Raw genomic sequence first — 19,790 nt, forward strand, 5'->3', positions numbered from 1 at the left:
GGGGGCGCGGGGGCGGGCGCCGCGCAGACGTTGTCCCCGTCGGGCGCGGCGCTGAGGGGCGGTGGCGACTCAGCGGGCGGTGCCGCGGCTGCACGCGTCCTGCCTGGGGGCTTTTCCCCGTCGCGAGTCTGCCGGAGCGGCGCTAAAGCAGCGAGAAACCAGAGCCGTCGGGTGCGCCGCGCGCGAAGGTCCCGCTCAGACCTGGGCTTTGCGGTTTCTCCTTCAGCGCCGCCCTCTCGCCGCCCTCCGCGGCCGCTGGTGGGCGGCCAGCGCCGCCGCCGGCTTCACCCGAGCGCCGGGACGGCTGGAGGCAGAAACGCGCTGTTGGACCACTCGCCCCTAGTAGTTGGCTAACGTGAAAGTATTTGCGTTGCTCAACCGTTGAAATGACGAGTTTTATTCCTCTCCCCTGTTCTCATCTTCCGCCAGCAGTAAACAGCAGCTGTTGCTGTCAGCGTTGAGCTGGGTCTAGGCAGCTTCTGGGCAAATAGCTGCGGTGTGAAGATCTGAGTTTACAGCGTAGGTGACTTCGGATGAGAGCTGTGAGGAGTCAACGCGGAAAGCCTAGTAAATCGCTGTTTGGGAGATGACGCACTGTAGCGAGAAGGTGGAGGTAAAATTGAGGGCTTTGTTTTTTGKTTTTTTTTAAACCCTTTTTTAAAGAACTTTTTTTCCTTCATATATGTGCCTTCTAGTTCTTGGGTGGGTGGTGGTTGTAAATGGGGTGCTGCAGTCTGCCCTTGGACCTCTGCAGTATGTCTCAGAAGCAATGGAGAGAAGAGATGTTCCACTAAAAGCAGTAATGATGAAAGGTTTATTTCTTTACCTCATATATAGCAGACATGACAATCTCATAACTTAGTATTCTGTTAATAAATAATCAGCTATACTCTACCACCCACAGCCCTGCAGGGGTTGGCCCCATATAAAGAAGAGCACAGAGAGAAAAATCCTGACCAGTCAGTTTTGGTGCATAAAAACTAAGTGCGTTTCCCGACCMCTCACTTCCTCATGTTTTGAAAAGTCCAGAAGAGCTTGTGTCCCAGCTGGATTAACGATTTCAACAGAGCAATAAGAGCACCGAAGTATTCGCTAGTTGGTCACTTCATATCGCTTCATAGCTCAAGAAAACTATCCAAATAGAGTATAAATTCAAGTGACAATATAAACTAGTCTTGAGGTTTTCTTTTTTCAGTCCGTCCAACTATATGACGATGGATTCAGATGGATTGGTCAGTGAGGAAGTTTTTGTATTTAAGCCTACTTCTGTATGTTTCCTAGCAGTATTTTTACCTGTGAAATCTTACACTGTTAGGAAACAGAGAGACRTGGTATCATACGGTTGTATAAACTTTGTTCTTACAGTCTTTTGTATCTATAAATATGAAATTTGCAAAATGGGCAGTAATGGTCTGCATCCTTGAAGACCCTCATGAACAGAGGTACAAAGCAGCATCCAAAACAGCACCTGTAGTGAAAGAAGACATGAACATGCGTGTTTTACTAGTTTTTCTTTCTGCTGGTTACATCTATTCTTTCCCTGTCTTATTCTGTTTGCCTTACCCACTTTTGTTTGCCATGAATCCATCTCTCTCCTGATTCTGTTAATATAAAGTATCTTTCCAGTGATTAATTGCCTTCACTCCTAACATCTTATGCATTAGTCTGATTCTGGGACCAATTCTAAATTTTGGTAGGGAAGTGGATAGTGTTTTGCTCTTTTTTTTTTTTTTTTTCTCCCTAACAAAAGGCAATAACATAATAACATACTGGTTAAATATAGTACTGATTCACATTCCCTGCAGTCATCAGCCATGATGGCTATATCTAGAAAGAACAGACTGACTTCTTAGCAACGAGGAAAGAGGCTGTCTACATAACCGTTAGATAGAACTTTGTTTTTGGATAGATCTGTGTTTTCTTTAACCTTGTACTATGAAGAATCTTGGAAGCCTGCATGAGAGCTTACCCAACCATACATAAGCTGGTGCATAGAAGATAAGACAGTCTGCCCACTCTGTAAGTGACTTGTGTGGTAATGTGCTGGCGGCAGGAAGGGCATATGGTGGATGTTGGTTTGCTTGAGAAAATCCCAGCTACAATGATTGGAGGCTGAGACACCAAGTAAACTGAGTTCAAAAGGAAACAAGAAGTAGCAAAATTAGAAGCACTGGAAGTCTTTTATGAGTTATAAATGGCTGTAGAATACTGGTTCTTGAACAGGCCAGTCTAGACCACCCGATATTATAGTTATTGACTWCTTCAAGAATATTCATAAGAAACATTACATTGCTTGTTCCGTGTAGCTCACTGTGCTGGCTTAACCAATAGCTAATGTATACTTAGATAAGGACATATACAGGAAATTTCTTATGGGATCATCTCCACAATTAGGTARTCCAGTGGTGGATGTACTCTGGCATGTTAGTGTTAACCTTCTGATATTTTAAAATAATATGAAAGTGCATATTTTCCCTGAATAGGAGGAGATTTCAAGGACATATAGTGGCTTTCTGAATCAGCTTTCCAGTAAGTAGAAGAAATTCATCAAATAAGCTGTTTGAACATAAAAATGTCATGCCACTGCTGTCCACAGTTAGGAAATTCTGCAACTTCCCTGATGTGTTTTTATTCTGAACTTGACTCTGTCATACTCTTGGAAGGATGTAGTGAATACCCCTTGTAGATGCATGAAGATTTTTTTGCAAAAATGTATTAAATGAAAAATACTATTTTAAGTAGCCTAAAGTAAGTTTACAGTACATTCAAACTATAGCCTGAAACAAAACCGCAGCAGTGGAGAGGTAGTGYCCATAAGATAGATAGGATAGAGGATATCTTAGGTTTACTTTATTTTATTTTATTTTTTTTATCTGTGAATCTTCTTCTCTCCCAAATTTAACTATTCTTTGAAGCCTTTCTTCAATCTCTYCTTTGAACTTTTCCACTTATAAAAAGGTGACTAGGAGGAAAAAAATATATTTAAACTTAAAACTAGTTGTTCGGAAAGTCCTTGTTCTTAGCTCATTGGCTCACTGAAAAAAATRGTTGCTTCTATAGCTTGGTTAATGCTGGAAAAATGAGCATCTCTTCTTAATCTCTCTCTCTTCCCCCCCCCCCCCATATTTCTAGGGAAATACTCCATCCTCCGAGGTTGTGACTAGATCAGAATACACTATCTTCTCTGTAGATTTTAAAACCAGGGACATTTTCATTTTGTTAGTACGTTGAGCTATGAGCATTGTTGGAAACTTGGCTCTTACCTGGTTGCTCAAGGTTGACTGTTTCTCGGTAGGAGTAAGGTGGTGGAGAAGGATATTCATAACCTCCTGTGAAAGGAAAAGCAGAGTAATACATACAGAAAACATACACATCATGCATCCCAAAAGTCGTGTTTGAAGTCTGAAGAGCAGCTGCAAGTGGAAATGCCTCACAGGAGAGGCCTGACATGACTCCATGAAGTAGAGGTCAGGGAGCAAGCTCTACTAATTTGATTCATGGGTTTTTAAAGCCAGAAGTAACTAAGTAGTCTCACTTGCTGTATAGCGTAAGCCAGGAAACCAGACTCTTTGTTTCAACACCAAGACAGCCATTATCTGTGCTTCAGCATAACATTRGAAAGATACTTGGTCTTGATTTAAGGACTCCTCTAAGAGAGGATTTCCAGTTGCTCTACACTGGGTTGTTTCAATAATTATTAGCCTTACTATTAATACTTTGAGCCTTATTTCTTGTCTGAATTTTATCCAGCTTAACAGCCAAGGAATCTTCTCATGTCCTTTGTGCCAGAAAACATTAAAAATCTTTTCTCCTTTTGTAGTGGGAAAGAGAGAAGGGAAGATGGCAAGACATTTCATGCTTTTTTTTTTAGTTCTTATCTTATGTACCTGAGCATGAAGTGAAGTAAATTAAWGTATACAACTATACAGCCAGCTGGCACATGTAGGATTGAAGTACCAGACCAATCTGCAGTAGTAGGACAGCCCCTCCAAGACGTCTTCTCTGATCATGGTGGTGCAGTGTCAGACAAGCCCTTACTCCCAAGAAGAGCTGCTCTGAGGTGGGAGTCTAGCCTGTGCTGTTGAGCCTTTCAGAAACAACCCAGGAATAAGCCCAAGGCAATGCAATACAAATCTGGAATTTTGGGGAGTGAAACGAAATAGCAAAGTTGAAGCCATTTCCTTGAATGGCTTGTCAGAAGTGCTTAATGCAATGGAGATACTGTTTGGTATGTTTCTGTGAAGTGGCTGCTTCCTGTTTGCCCGTCTGTGCAAGGACAGGGCAGGACAGGGCATTGCAACTCAATGCCTGTTTCTTGCTCGGTTGAGTAGCTTACAACAAGTGAGACTTTTTCTTCCTAACCTCATGTAGATTCTTCAGAGAGTTTACAAAGAAGTCAGAGAGGTCTTTGGAAGACATGAATGTGTGCCCAGAGAGCTGCTCAGAGTAAAATGCTCTGAAAATGAGTCAAGTTTAGAGGGCCATCATTGACATGTCTATGCCTATTAGTCACCTTCTGACCTCCTATTCTCGGTTTTGCTCTAATCCTATCTGGTGAATGACAGTTTCCTCAATAGCAGGAAGGTGGTTCAGGTAAAACCACTGATATCTGAGGGTATCTTTGTGTGAGTGTGGGCTCCAAGAGGTGGAAGGCAAACAAGTGCAGTGAGATATTTGTGCAATGCCCAGTTGCTGAGGAAAAAAACAGTGTAGCAGAAAGCGGCTGTTGGCATCTGCTTACAGACACTGAGCTGAATTGCCAGCACTTCTGTAAAAATGCTCCTCCAGGAGACAGCACTGGCGAAGGATTGTTCTGCCATATGGAGCCCAGCTGCATAACCATTTCATGTAGYGAGGGCAACTTTGGGCAGCAGGAACTTTTGGGGAAAAGCCGATCATCTGGAAAACTAGACTACAATTAAAGCAGGACATARACAACAGGTCATTGTATAAAGTTTGCTGGCTGAACGTTTTGCTTCTTAGGAATATGAAATTATTGCAGAGATGCAACTGCAATTCCTTTTTCAGTAAAGCTCCTATTATTAGTAAAGTGCTTTTAACTACACCAAAAAATAGGGAGGGGTTGCCATTTTAAATGGTGTTTCCAGAGTTCTGTAAACTGCCACTGGCACTTGCTAAACTGTCATGTTCTGGCAAAGCTGGACTCTCTTGGACCTAGCTYAGTTCTGCTCTAGAAACCAGCAACATTTGTCACATAAGCCACCAAGAGCATGGTCTTTCCAAAATATTTTTGAGGAAATCTGCTTACCCTCTTGCCCGCAGTATTCTGGTGCAGAGGGTTCTTGTACATAGTGCTCTCGGTACGGTTCATACATAATCATAGGAATTTCTGTACATTGCTTCTCACTAGCCATCTCTGTGGTTTACCTGCCAAAAATAGCACAAAATAAAACTCAGCTGTAAGTGACTTTCAGTGCACTGTATTTGCCAATGCCTRCTTCTGTAATTTCTAGTTCTCATGCTTTCAGATTTTATTTGGAGGAAAATTGGCTTCTTTATAGACTAGATTAAGGTGCAGTGAGTTATTATACTTCTTGATGAGGAAGACAGGAGGAGGGGAGCAAAAAGTATCATCCTTCCTTACATATTTCTTTATGTTGAAAAACTAAAAATGTTCACCCAGAAAACACACTATTCAAATCATTCAAATTTGTGACTGAAATACTTACTTTTATGGAGACTTAACTTTTTTTTTTTTTTTTTTTTTTTTAATGACTCGTCAAACTGCTCAGGGAAGGGAAGGGTACACTTTGAACCGGCTGTGAAAAACTGTCCTGTATCATTAAATCAGAACCAGCAGCTGTGCAACCAGTGGCAATTCGGGTCTGTCCTTTGCCTGGTTATTGTGAAAACTTAACCATCATCATTACAGCGACCAGTTTTGTACTGTGAAACTGTTGTCTCATCGCTAGTGTGACAGACCTGTGTTGGGCAAGATCATTATTAAATATGACTGCGCTGCCTAAGGCCCTGACAAGATTAGGCCACAAAGGATGTGTGTTTTGCAGGTGTTAGCAGGAATTGTTCATGGCAGGAAAGGCAAATGTGAGGAAGAAGATACAGCYGGAGATGTGTGTTTGTATTACTGTAAATAGAATGGGGTTAATTATCCTTAGTTGTCTCTTGAACCAGTATTAACTGATTGATTTCCTACTAATGGTAGCAGTAGGAGTCCAGAGCAGGAGAAAGTTGTGGCCTTTCATGCAGGTCAGTGAGAAAGGGCAGTCTGGGGGAAAAGGGAGCAAAGGTGTTTGTGAGGGACTGATAGATGAGCCTGGTGCAGGTTTACTGGCTGCTCACAGGGCTTAGGGAACTCCCCAGGGCACCTGGCGGTGCTGCTCTGTGTCCTGTGTTGGCATGGCATCACGCTCAGCTGCGCAGACGCCTTCCCTGCTCTGCGTAAGGACGGCGCCTGTCCCAACGAGTGACCAGAATAGGCCTCACTGGTGATGCAGAAGTGAGGGATTGTATTACTAAGAGAAGGTGGATAAAAGCAAGTGGGCACTGAGAAATGTAATGCTTGGCAAGTCAGCACAGGCTGCTTGAATATGAGGACAAACAGGAGGACAATGGAAATTTCTGAGCAAAGCAAGGTGATTTCAACAGCTTTGTTTTCAAGGCATGTTGGAGGACAGTGTGTATGGAGGAGGCCAAAAAGGTTCCCCTTAGTGATGACATGACAACAAAGGCTCAATCCTTCTAGGGAGGAAGAAAAGGAGGAATTTAGAAGTATCAATATAGAAAAAGTGACTTTTTTTACAGAGTTGGTGAGTGGGAAGTGATAAGGAAAGTGGTAGCAGAATTAATAATAAGGAGAATAGATAGGATGGTGTGGAGAAAAGACAGAAATTTAGCATTGACCATGTTAAGGCCTAGGATATTGGAGAAAATCGCTAATATATGGACTGAATAAGAGAGGCAGGATGGAGGAAAGYGCATGTCAGTGTGACTGATGTGAAGACAGAGGTTAAAACTGCTGATTATATCAGATTGCTTAAGAAGGGAATGTCGTAAGACTGAACAGGTCAGTGAAGCTTCATGAGAATCGTGCTGAGAAGAAAAAAGAAAAGTTAAGAATCAAGAGACATTAGATAAGGTAACAGCTATGAGAGCCAAGGGAGGATAACGAGCTGTAGAGGAAGAAGACTCCATGTATCAACAGTAACTGCAGGTTCAGGAGTATCATAATAGATTGATCTCAGATTAGCCAATGTTAAGCAAAGGCTGTTTCCATGGGACAAGGATGGGCAAAAAGTATAGAGATTCCCTTCAAGTTTTTGGTTTAGTGCAGTCTTTGTATATAAATACTATGTACTAAATACTGAGTGCTGGTGACATTTCTGCTGAAGTCATCCCACTTGCTGTAGAACAGCAAAAGGAGGAAAGGGCTTTCAGATTTCATCCAATGACCGTAGGCCCAGGCAAACGACTTGTCATGAGGTGCTGATAGTGGTTAACATACTGAGAGCATTGCAGGTTGACAGCTGAATATAAGCAAACACTGACTAATCCTTGCTCCACGCAGTGAGGTATTAGTATAATAGCACCAGCTGGAYTGTAGGACAGGAGATACAGCAAAGRAGCACATGGCTTGTCCTATGAATGAGAAACCGAATGGGAGTCCCACTAGATTCCAGCTCCAGCAGCTGGGTGTCAGTGCTGCAGGCTGCCAGTAAAGTTGGTGCCCTGAATTTGTTCCACTTTCAGTGTCTTGTTATGTAATTCTGCTAATGCCACTGGTAGCTCCGTGTGTTGTGATAGAGGACCTGCCTCAGAGGAATGAGCCTGGAGACCTGGATGGACAGCTGGGCCTCAGCTTTTGCAGGTGCTTCTTCAGCCTGCCTGGTTGAAAAGAACCAGAGAGTTCACTCATCCTCCAGGCCTGAATATTACAAGTTCAGAGGTTCAGGAAAGGCATTCCTTAGGGTATCTCTTATTGCTGTGTTTTATGCAATTCAGTAGACCCTTTCATTTGACATGTAAGTAATGAATTTCAGTTCTTGTTCGCTACTGTGCCTTGTGATGTCTGAGAGCTCTTTGGAACTGTGATCTATAACATTTACAGGTGTAAATGTTATTGATATGAATGAGAAATAAAGCCTTTCCTTTCTTCTCTCAGAGAAGACTATGGGAGAGAGTAACAGGCAGTGCTAGTGGCCCTGTAGGAAAAAGCGGTAGAGAGAGTTGTCAGGCAGCAACTTCTGAAGAGAGCAGGAGTAGCAAAAATCCTATAGGCTCCCTTCCAGAAACCAATTACATCTGAGGGAACTACACCTAATTGCTAGAGAGTTGAGGTAAGTGTTCCTATCTACAGTTCCACTGGGTAAGTGGAGCTCCCAGTGAGGACAGAGCCCCCCCTGAAACAGGGGCTTGGTGTACCTGAAGCACTCAGGCTTGTCTCTTTGAACCTGGCACAAACTGCTTGATTTGCAGGCAGAAATTTATAGACCCAGGGAGCAGAAACAAATGTGTGCCTTCTCTCCTCTGAAGTCTTATTCTCTCCTACATAGTAGCCAAATCAGTTTGCGCTGGAAAATAAAGCTTCCTTTAAGTCTTACGGAAATAAGTACTTAAAGGGGGGGGGGGAGGGACACATGTGCAAAGGGCCAGTGTAGGCAAGGAAATTGGAAATGGCAAAGCCTTTACGTTCCAAGACATATCCTTTGRGAGAATGGCAGTTTCCATCGTCTTCCTCTGGGTTTGCTCCAGGCAATCATGTTCTGCTCAACTGAGAATTTCCACAGCAGGGACCTGCCTGCACTGGTCCTTTATGTGTCCCTTCCTGAACATCCCTGGTTGCTAAATAACTCTGCAGATGAGGATAGTTGGACAAGTATTTCCAGGTGCCTGTGAAGAGGCACAGACACTGACTTTTGTGCTTTATGAAAGGGAAATTAAGGCACACAAGATAATATTTTCAGTAGTCCTGGGAAAGTCATCATTTGGCCTCCCATGTCTGCTTCAAGTAGTTGCAAAGAGAGCAATGACTTTACTGCCCTGTTGGTGATATTTTCAAAAAGGTTTTTCAGGCATTGTATGTTTGCAGTTCTAGGCAGAGATACAGCCTTGTGCATTCAAATCAGGCATTTTTCACTTCTCAAAAATGATTTTTTCCAGTTTGATTTCAATTTTGACAGTCATATGTCTTTCCCACAAACATCTCTTCAAAAGTGATGTTATGGTATTTAGAATGGAAACATTCATGGGAATGGAAAGCCCTGTGAAACTTGGTGTTCCTTTGGACCTGAGTGTAACTCAGCAGAATGCAAACTCGGAGTTACACAACAGCCATTTCAGAAATCTCTTTACTTTAGAGCTGATATATCTTTGTTTTAATTCTATGAGCCTGTGCCAATGGTATTTATGGTTTCATGTGAGAAATTGAAGTTCACTGTAGTGCTAATTCTTCTCCATTCATATTTAGAAATCATCATCCAAAAAGGAGAGAAGACAGACAGGATTTGCCAGGTGCGTGTGTGTCCAGGTAATATTTCATTTATCTCAGTATTCTGTTTAGTTGCAGTTCTTTCTCAGAAGTAGATTGAGTTACAGTTAGTTGCAAAGTGATGCAGTACATCTGTAAAAATTGATCAAAATATTTTTTAAATTTAACTGAGGCTTTTTAGCAAGAAGATTAATAGTTGGTCTCATTGCAGACTCTAAATGAGGTTTTCAAGAGGTTTCCAAGTGGGTTTGATACTGGCCTATCTCTACTCCACTTGAATCAGTGGAATTGCTGCTCTGACTCAGTCATGAGTCTGTTAGCACCCAGTTCACAAAAATCTAGCACTTTTCTTGGGAGCAGAAATGYATACTGGAGGGGGATATCTGAGAAAGAGTTTGAAAGTCCGAAGGGGCATCTGTGTGTACTGTCTGTACTAGAACTGGCAGTGAGGGCTGGATCAGTATCATGTCATCTAGCAGAATATGGAGAGTTTGGCTATCAGATGGAGAATATGGCATCCAGAATTTTAGGCAGCACAGGAAGGAAGCAATCACCTTATAACAAAAGTACTTAATCTCTGTTCCAACTGCAGCTGCTGTCAGTGAGGGATTTACCATTAGCTTCAGTAAAGGTGGTTCAGAGCCTGAAAAAAAGGATGTGGTATTTGGGAGAGAACCTTTACTCATTTGAGTATTTGAAGAAGAAAATGTAATCCATTTAGAAGTTTGATATTTTGGATAATTATCATTAAAACATTATAGCAAATGATCTGCAGACTTCAAGAAAACATGGAAGTACAACAGTTTCTACCAGTGATCTATTGGCTGCCAGGATGCTAGCTGAAAGACTTGTAGTGTGTTGTAATCTGTTCTTGATCTCCTGTCATTGTTAGTTTAATGTTTTGAGAGGTATTTAGTCTTTTTAGCCGCATTTATGAGAGAATTTCAAACTCTGCCATTTTAAAGAGATCTTTACTCCAATTTTGATCTTACTGCTGTTATAGCTTTTAAGGCTGTGTCAGATTATCAGCTTACTTCCTCCAGTGGGCAGGATGAAGCCATGAGGGACTCAGCCGAGTATGACAACAGCATTTCTTATTGCAAACTCTTCAACTGGTTCCATTGGCCTGTTTWTTGACTGCAATGTCTTGCTAGCCAATTTTTAAGGTCACTGAATCAGAAGAACTGGGTTGTTCATGTGTTGAAGTCATAGGCATGTTTTTGCCATTGACGCATGGGGCTGGGCAGAACCCAGAAGGTCTTTGTGAAGATACTGCTTCCCCTCTCCTTGCATGAACAGGGAGGTATTTGTGTGTATTTCATTTTCCTTTGCAATGGATTACAAGTCTCATCAAGTGGAAGTTTAAGTAAAGTAAGGTAAAGGAAAATAAAATGAACATTACCACTGTTCACAAAACAGGAGGAAGCATACACTGGAGAGTTAAATGCTGCTACATTGAGCTGTACTTGGAAAGAAAGAGCTCTTTGCTTTTTCTAATTTGGAGAGAACATTTTATCCTTCATGATCTTTTGAATGGTGACACAAGCCCAAGGAGATTTGGAAGCTTTTTCTTTTTTTCCTTAAAAAGAAGAAAAAGGAGGAGAAGAAGAAGAACCAGCACAACAAAGTATGTGGTTGCTGTAATTGTGCACCCTGAGGGCCAGTTGCCTGGTTACAGGCTTGCGTACACAGCTGCAACACTTGCGCATGCAGATCAGCAGCTTCACCCTGCCTACCTGGATTCATGGGGCTGCTGGCGAGGCAGGGACTCCCTGCATTTTCCAGTCCAGTTCCAGGCCAGGCACTTGTGCTAAGTTATCCCTTCATGAGGTGAGCAACAGTCTACAATTATAATTGATTAAATTTGCTGCTCCTGTTGCTCCTGCCTATACGGGCAGTTCAAAATACTTTACAAAAACCTTCACAAGCTTCCCAGCCTAAATTTATTCATGGTAGTTTATCCCTGTTTGTTATCATGTAAGCAATGTCCCTCTATTGAACTTCTCCACTTGAGGTAGCCCAGAGAACCTTTCTGTCTCCTTGCAGCCTTTCTTTTACGTGACTAAGCATGCTTATTGGGTCCTTCTAGTTTCTCCTAGTCAATCTTTCTCTGCATTTGCCATACAGTGAATTCATCCTTCTTGGACACGAGTGATCAGATGGACTCTCTCCTCAGGGTGCACAATGGTATGAATACCTTCTTATATCTAGTGGAAGTGATCTTTAATATAAACCAGCGTTACATTTGCCTCTTCCACAGCTACTTCACACAGACAGTTTTATGCTGTCATCAACTAGCGTTAGGTCTTTCTCCTCCTAAGTCATTTTCTACTAAAGAACTTTCAATTTATAACTGAAATTCTTAGTATTACTTTCCAAGTGCACTGCTTTGCAGTTTTACAATATACAAAAATTCTATTATTGCAATTCTGTAGTTTTTTCAGTCACTTATTCCTGTATTAACCTTTCATGCAAACTAGATGCATCTCCTTAACCCTATTCCTGAATTTACTGTTTGTGGCTTAATCCATTGCTTCCTTCAGATGACCAAATTCACTCACATTCACAGGGCCTTTTTTTCTGAAGGGTAAGCAGGATTGGGCCCTAGGATTGCATTAGAACTTTTCCCTCCCTCTTTAGCATTCCAAAAATAGAGGACTAATGACAAAAAGGAGGTATTGTCCAGGAGTTAGTGCGTTAGCCTGGACTAGGGGGAAAAAAGATGAGTTCAGTTCCTGTTCTGCAACAGTCATGATGAGCAAATTAATTAGTCTTGGTTTTGCTCAGCTCTGTTGTATATAGAAACACTGTTTGTTATCAAGGAGACACTGTGATTATTCTGCAGTGGTGTGGGTCATATAAATTTGTTTTTGACTTTTATCTTAAAACTTGAGCAAGCACCAGAAGATAGAAAATACTAAGTTTAGATTGAGCCTTTATCCTTTATTGACACAAATGGCTTTCACTTTCCCTTCTGGCTGTCTGAATTGAGTGCAGCCTTACAGAATTACTTCTGTCACTTCATCATTGCTTTAAAATTTGATATTTGCACCTTTTCATTTGATTCTTTTRGCGATTAGCATTCCTTAAGTAATAGCATACCAGTAGTAAATCATGGGTAGCCATCATTACRCTAATACCTATGTAAAAATAATGACCCTAGCTTGTCCTTTGATTGAAAACTGATAGAACAGTTTCAGTAGCATGTCATATAGCATCTGTAGCTGGTTTAGCCACTCTTACAAWTTTTTTATGAATCAAGGTGCATTTGTGAAGGCTGACATTCCTATCTTAATACTATTCACATTATCAGAAAGCTCATTTTCCTGTTTTCCACCTCTGATCTGTTCTAGGAGACAGTTAAAATACCCTAAGACAAACCTTTGCCTCCAGATCTTAGGAAAATGAGAGGGAGCCTGCAGATTTCCAAAACTTGGTCAGGTTTGAGAATTTAATCTTAAAGAGTCAATATTTAAAAAACCAAGTGACAGCTGTCCTATTCATCAAGCTTGTTGTCTGTTTAAATCCTTGCCACCTCCCTTCCTTTCCTTTCTTGGGAGCAAACACAGTATTAACCACAGGTAATTTGAGAACTCTTACCTTTAGTGCCAGATTCAAGGGTGTGAAACTTGCGGAGCAAAAATGCTTCAAAAGTTGATCACTTCATCCACATCTCTTCAATGCAGCTGTTTCTGGGGAAGAAAGCAGCACGCATGACCAATGACATGACCTACTGTCATGCCTCAGTAGTGTATCTAGTTGAACTGGCGAGCGAGTCAGGTTGGCAGTGTATAATTACCCTGGTCCCAGCCTACTGCTCACACCTGCTCTGCAGCAAAAGGAATGTTGCATGACAAGGTTGCACCAGAGTTTTTTCCTGATAATTTTCTAATATTCCATAATCTTTTACCTCATGTAGCTTGAAAGCTAGATGAAGACAATTAGAAGAAACRTAAGAATGTGCTGGGGACAATGGAGAGGTATATATCTGATTTCATCACACTTTTATCACTCTGTGATAGTTTGTATAAAAAACATARGTAGCATTGTGTGTGGAGGTATGACATTTTGACTTTATCTAAGTCAGTGATCAATTTAACTTTCTGACCACAGGGAGCTATAGAGTCCCTGCTCTGAAACAGTTCTTTGACTGATGAATGAACTCTGTGAGTCTGTTCACTAGAAGACAAATACCAATTTAAACTAAAGCTGAAGACGGTGGGAACAGCAGTGTCCAACTTTGAGTGTATTTTGATCTTCTGTATTGGACACTAATGAATGACCATGACTCAGTGTAATGGAGCTTTTCCTCCATTCATGCCTGTAATCCTCTAGCAGGCAGAGGACTGCCTTAAACAGGCATCTTAATAATAAACATCTTAATCCAAGATGTTTGTTGCTTTTATAAACTGACTKACTGCCTAAATGATCAGAAAAGGTTAAACACTGAATAAACTGTTGTTCCTGATGAAAGAAAGGTTAACCATGTTTGTGCCATAATGAAACACCATCAGAAATATGCATCAGTAGTTTTTGAAAAAGAGGATATGCATAAATGTCTCATGCTGAAATACAGTGCAGCTGTTAAGAGTGGCCTCCATTTCCATCAAAGAGCTGCTTTCATGGAAGTGATGCTAGCAGAGCTAAGAAGAAGAACTTCCCCTAGACCAGGAGTTCCCAAACTTTGTTTCAAGATCAAAGCCATTGTCTGTGAAACTGCTTCACCAACACTATTTTTATCTAAAAATATGATGATAAAATTGCATGATGGTCCACAAGAATTGCTGAAGATTGATCAAATTTGCTCAAAAGGCTGGAGAATCATTTGGTCAAAGCATGTCTCCAATCAGAAGGCATCCAGTTCTGTCCTCTTAAGTGCACTGATTGGTTTCCTGTCCAGAAGGTGATGGATTATCCATGAGCAATATTTTTTCTTTTCTTGCTTACAAGTTGTATTAGACTCTCTCAATACTGAATAGCTGAGCAGTAAAAATGACAGGCAACACTAAATGTCAGTAAATATGAAGTAATGCCTATGGGGAAAATAATTCAYGTTCAAAAAGAAACTGAAGAGACTTCAGTCTTACCACTCTTCTCTCTACCTTTTCCATCAGCTGGTTTCAGAGAATACACACTGCAACCAGAACAACATTCAATATTCACTTTGTCGGTGGTTGTTTTGCCATAGGATAACACTTCTGTTTCTCATTCCTTTTTTAAGAATTCCCCACGTTCTTTTTGCCTGCTGCTATGCTGTTGTACTCATATATGTACAGTTAATCCAAGGGGTAAAATCTATGTTAAAGTCTCTTGTCTTCCACATACACTGAACAGTCTAACAATTTGAACTTAGAAACAAGATAATAATGGGTTTATGTTAGAAATTTAATCTATAGAGTTTTATAGAGAAGATAWGGAAGCATTATATGCTGCTACTCACAATTCAGGCCCCTGATCAATGACTCCCTGATAAAATTACCAGGTAGAAGTTTTAAACCAAACCAAACCAAATCCATTTTCACACAAAATGTAGATGATGATACAACTTTTGACCAAAAGAGGCTAAGGAGACAAAAATTATTTAAAAAAAAGGGGGGGGGTTTAGCTCTGAACTGACAAGAATAGGAAGTTGCCAAAAGTGAAGACTCAGTCTAAACAAGACCAATTCCTTATACTTTTTCCATAAACATCTCTTGGAGCCAGTATACAAGAGGYTCTGGGTTTTGCAAGTAGCCACTACAATTTATGAGCTTTCTTAAGTCCCATCAAGGATTTTGATGTAAAAGGACAAATTGAATGTACAAATGGGTCTCAGGTCAGCGCATTCCATGCTGTTCACAGTCAGGACTTTCTTGCTATTTTGCTCTACTGCAGCCCTTTTTAGTAAGCCTTTGTTTGACTAGGAGCCAAGTGAAGAGCATATGGGATTGGTGGTGCTGGGAGTCCTCTGGTCAAACTGAACAGTTCTTACTGAGTTCATTTGGCCATGGGTATASTTGGAAGTGTCATACCTATTTTGTTACCGATCAAAACGTCATTCRTTAGGATCAGAGAGCCCTACCTGCAGTGCTGATCTGCTGTGGAAAGTGTAGGGAGAATCAGCTGTTTGCATGTCCGTACATACCTCTTCCCATCCTTCCCATTCTTATTTTCATCACAGCTTCTGAATGCTGTTAAACATGATGTGCCCATGTTAACCAGCGATGTAGGATGAAGGAAGTAATTATTATGAAAATAACGTTCATCTTTGTATGCTTAGGAAGAACTCTGGAACAATAATGTGTTTTCACTGGCAATTGAGGGCAGTAATCCAACCTTTTATTCTTTCAATTTACATTGATAAAGCAGATTGTATGAATCAGTTTGTGCAACAGTGTAAATCTGCAACAGATTCAATCAAATTCTTGTCCCTGCCTGTTCCAACTAGTAATTTGAGGGAGTTATGTTATCTGCATGTAACTCTCACCCTGCATGTCTTTACCCATTCTATTCCTTGCCAGAACAGTCATTAACAGCTCATAGGTGCTGTGAGATACAAACAACAGCTTAAGTTTTTTAGTCAACAGTTGCATCAAACTTTCCTGTGATCAAGCCATCCTAAATATCTAACCTTCTGCTCATGTATTAGAGAATTTTTTCTTGGAAGCCTCTTTCATTCATGATACGGCATGCACTGGTGAAAATCAGGAATGTAGGAATATGTTGATGAACAGTGGAATCAAATTAGTGAGAATGAAAAGAGCAGTGAGCCTTCTCAGACCCTACCTGACCTTGTTGAGAAGGTCCAGAACTTGGAGGAAATCACTGAGCTTTTGCAAAATTTCAGGACAAGTCTATGAACCCTATAGCAGGTTCAAGGTCACGGACTTCTACATTGACAGATTTTTCTGGAGCACACTGGAGGAGAAAGAGTCTGGGAGCTTTAATACCAAAATCATGTATTCTTTAAGAAAAACTATACTGCAGCCATCTCAAAAGAGAAGTGAGGAATGTTGTACCTGATCTTGAATGTTACTAATTTTTATGTGACTGTGTTACTTCAGAACTGTCCAGAACACTCTGGGTGAGAAACATCCAAACAGGGACTCTGTCCCAGCTGCTTTTACTTTTGATACCAAAGCAAAACCTGCCTGCTTTCTCTTTTGGAGTAAGTAGTCTCAAGTAAATTTTTCTAAAACTGAATTTATGAGTTCTCTGTTTCAACTGGAAATTATTTTGCCCCTTTTCCCTTTGCAAATACTATGCCTTAAGTTAATGCTGCTACTGAAAAGGCAACCATGTGTTTTCTTGTTCAAATTCGTGATGCAGACCTGCTGCAAATGCTCTGCACAACTTCCATATGTTAATGTACRCTGGGATGATCCTCTAGGTTTTCTTACGTGTATTGGTGAACGTCCTACTGGCACAAGAGAAGCCTACAATGTACGCATAAATTTTTAGGGGTTTCGTACTAACTGTCAGTAAGGACAGAAGTTGTTTCGGGTGTACACTCACTGTATGTTCATACTGCAGCATGCCATTTCTTAAAGAAATTTTTTAGGGTCTAATAAAAGAAATGTGTAATGAAAAAAGATAACAAAAGAGAGATGACTCACCTAACAACTGTAAAAGCTATAGAGCAAAATGGAGTCAAGGAAAGTCCCTCTATGTTACTATTTTTAAATATAAATGGAAGCTAAATATATGTGGAATGGTGCTTGTGAGATGGTCCGCTGCACTGTGAACCTCAGAAATGGTTTATGAGCATGCACGTGTATGTGAAAAAAAATACAGATACTAAGATGTGTGCATGATTCTCACTGTTTTAAAATAAGAGTCTATAACATGTGAGACTGGGGAAAAGGAACAACTACCAAGCTGTGTTGTGGAGGGTTATCTGTGCTGCAGTGCCTCCTGCCTCTTCCCACTCCTGCCCAGCTCTGAGGGCAACCAGGCTGGGTGCTTGGCATAGACTGAATTTTCTTCTGTTTATGGAAACATTTGATAAGGTAGGTTGAGGCTAGATTTTAAGATGGCTGTGGTTATATCACATTAAAGTTTCTATGTGCAATTTTTTTATGAAATGTTTTTTCTCTGAAGTTACRGAGCGCTCTGGAGGGCGCACAGTTTAGACTCAACCACAGATCCCTGCCTGTATTTTGACGTAAAGAAAAATGTTAGTTTAGTAGTTATATATATGCTTCTTTTGTCTATGCTGTGAAGATGATAATCACTAGCCCTGAAATCTTTTGCCCTAGTGACTGTAACTTTGCAACCAGACGGACCACCATTAAGCTGGAACTGGATCTATGAGAGAAGGGGCCTATTTTGGGGTGGGCGGGTTGTGTCTTTTTCTCTTTTTTTTTGAATAGTAGAGGAAAGAAAGTGATGAAGCCATTAGCACATCCAAAAGTGCTTGTGCACCAGAAATTCTTACTTTGTAAGGTGGCTTAAGTGCTTAAATATTTAGGACAGCTTTAATGCTTAACATGCTGTCAAGTTGATGCTTATGAAAGAATCCAAAGCTGTTTAAGCTCTTAGGGCTGTTTCCAGACATACAAAAGGCAGGTGCTCACTTAAGAACCAGATCTGTTTGGCTTATTCCCAGTGGCAGTGGGCATCCACACGTCCTCACATCTSCAGCCATTATAATAGGTGGAGTAAGAGGATGCAAAGATGCTCTTCTCCTGCCATATATGCTGCCCTCTCTGCTGTGGCCAGCCACCAAGTGAACCATGAGCCTAAGAGGGAAGTAAGAGATTTTAAGCTTTTGTTTACATGCATATCACTGGCTTTCTTTTGCAATCTTAATTACACTGTTTGTTGTCAGAGGAACAGTGTAATACTTAGAGAAGGTTAAGATTATTGTCCATAAACATATCAGTTCCCTGAATATCGTATATACTATCAGGGACAAACAAGGATGTAATAATTATAATAAATGAGTCCATCAGAGAGTTAATTGCTTTCCCCATCATCACAAAAGATCGTTTCTTGTTGCGTATAGGAGCTACATAGACAATTATTTGGAGATTTCTGTCATATTTTTRCTTACAGTCTCCCATATGATGAGACAACTGAATTGAGAATTTTTTTTCTGTGTGTAATTGATTTCTCTTGTTCTCTGACCATGGATATTGTAACCCTGGAGTTAAGATCAGAAGGATAATTGTATATACAGGCTGCAAAACCTCATGCAGAAATGCCTGCATAGCTTCTGGTGGAGCCAGAACACTTCTGGATATCCAGCCCTATACAGGCCCATATGTAAGGCAGCATAACGTGGAAGCTGCCCCGATGAAAGCTGTGGGAGATTGGTGCCTAGCCTGGGGCTAASAGCATCGCAGGCGTGTGCACAGTGCAGTGCACACAGCGCTGCACAAGCCCAGGCAGGGCACAGCAGCTCGCCTCCTTTGGCCTTCCTTAAGCCCATTTAGGAGGATGGAATGAGTCAGCATGCAGTGGGGTTTTCTGTGCCTCTCCATTGACTCCAGGGGGGCTGCAGCCAAGTGGTTTGCATTGTATGCCTAACTCATATGTGGATGAAATTAAGTGAAATATGTGTCTCCCTTTACTTTCTTTCAAATAGTTTGTATGGCCTTTGAAGAAGGATTGTCTGTCTTACTGTTTCATATGCAGGGTCTGGTTCAGTTGACCTACATCTTTGTTAAACCGTGACAAAAATGAGATTGAATTTAGATCTTCTTCTAGACAACCTGTATTTCAGTATTACTTCTCTGCTACTGGAAAACTGCTAAGGAATTAAAGTCCTTTCCTAATAAAGCAAGCTGTCTTGGGGAAAAATCTGAACCATCTTTCCCATTATAAAAGCTGAGATCTTGTGCACACAGTTCCCCATGAAGTCACTGGTGCTGTCTTTATTTCACCCCAAAAGGTATTTTTTTTAGATCAACAGTATCTAGAGCTGAAAATATTTTGTAATTCAAGAAATCTGTTCACTCCTGTGAATATCCCTGCTATTGTCTGCTGTAAACATAGTGTAAATAGAAAAAAATCCTTTTCCAATTAAAACACCAATTTACCATTGCTGATCATACATCCTATTGTACGTGAACTTCAGATAAGATCTAGAGAAGAGTTGTTTTAATATGCAAAGTAAATATTTGAGTGACACACGGCACGTAGCTCAAAACAAATCATAGCTTATATGCAGTGATTTCCGTATTAAAAATGATCTGCAATATGAAGAATTATGTAAAGACTTTTTGTAGCAATTTGKGCCTATCAAAAGAGCTGACTGTAAAAAAGGGAACCATCTGCATGCCATGTAAGAATCTTAGAAATCACTATACATTTTGCAACTAACTGATCTGAAACCTCATAA

General features: G+C 40.8%; 2 protein-coding genes across 3 annotated transcripts in view; one reads left to right on the forward strand and one right to left on the reverse strand.

Moving 5' to 3' along the window:
- The first annotated feature begins 242 nt into the window (after positions 1–242).
- Positions 243–19,790, forward strand: part of CARHSP1 (calcium regulated heat stable protein 1) — a 79,744-nt gene continuing 60,196 nt past the window's right edge. For both annotated transcript variants that reach the window (XM_085303410.1, XM_085303418.1), the window contains exons 1-2: positions 243–613; positions 9,446–9,505. The gene's annotated coding sequence lies outside the window, so the exon portion shown is untranslated. The remainder of the gene's footprint in view (positions 614–9,445; positions 9,506–19,790) is intronic.
- LITAFD (LITAF domain containing) lies at positions 832–13,166 on the reverse strand. Its single transcript, XM_085303431.1, has 5 exons — positions 13,067–13,166; positions 5,270–5,388; positions 3,264–3,329; positions 1,970–2,129; positions 832–1,468 (listed from the first exon to the last, which is right to left on the reverse strand). Exons 2-5 carry the CDS (start codon positions 5,373–5,375, stop codon positions 1,360–1,362), a joined length of 441 nt encoding a protein of 146 aa, XP_085159557.1. The 5' UTR covers positions 5,376–5,388; positions 13,067–13,166; the 3' UTR covers positions 832–1,359.

Source organism: Rhea americana, unplaced genomic scaffold (assembly GCF_003343005.1).
Source record: "Rhea americana isolate MKP2758 unplaced genomic scaffold, rheAme1 scaffold_10, whole genome shotgun sequence".
Classification (NCBI taxonomy): Eukaryota; Metazoa; Chordata; class Aves; order Rheiformes; family Rheidae; genus Rhea; species Rhea americana.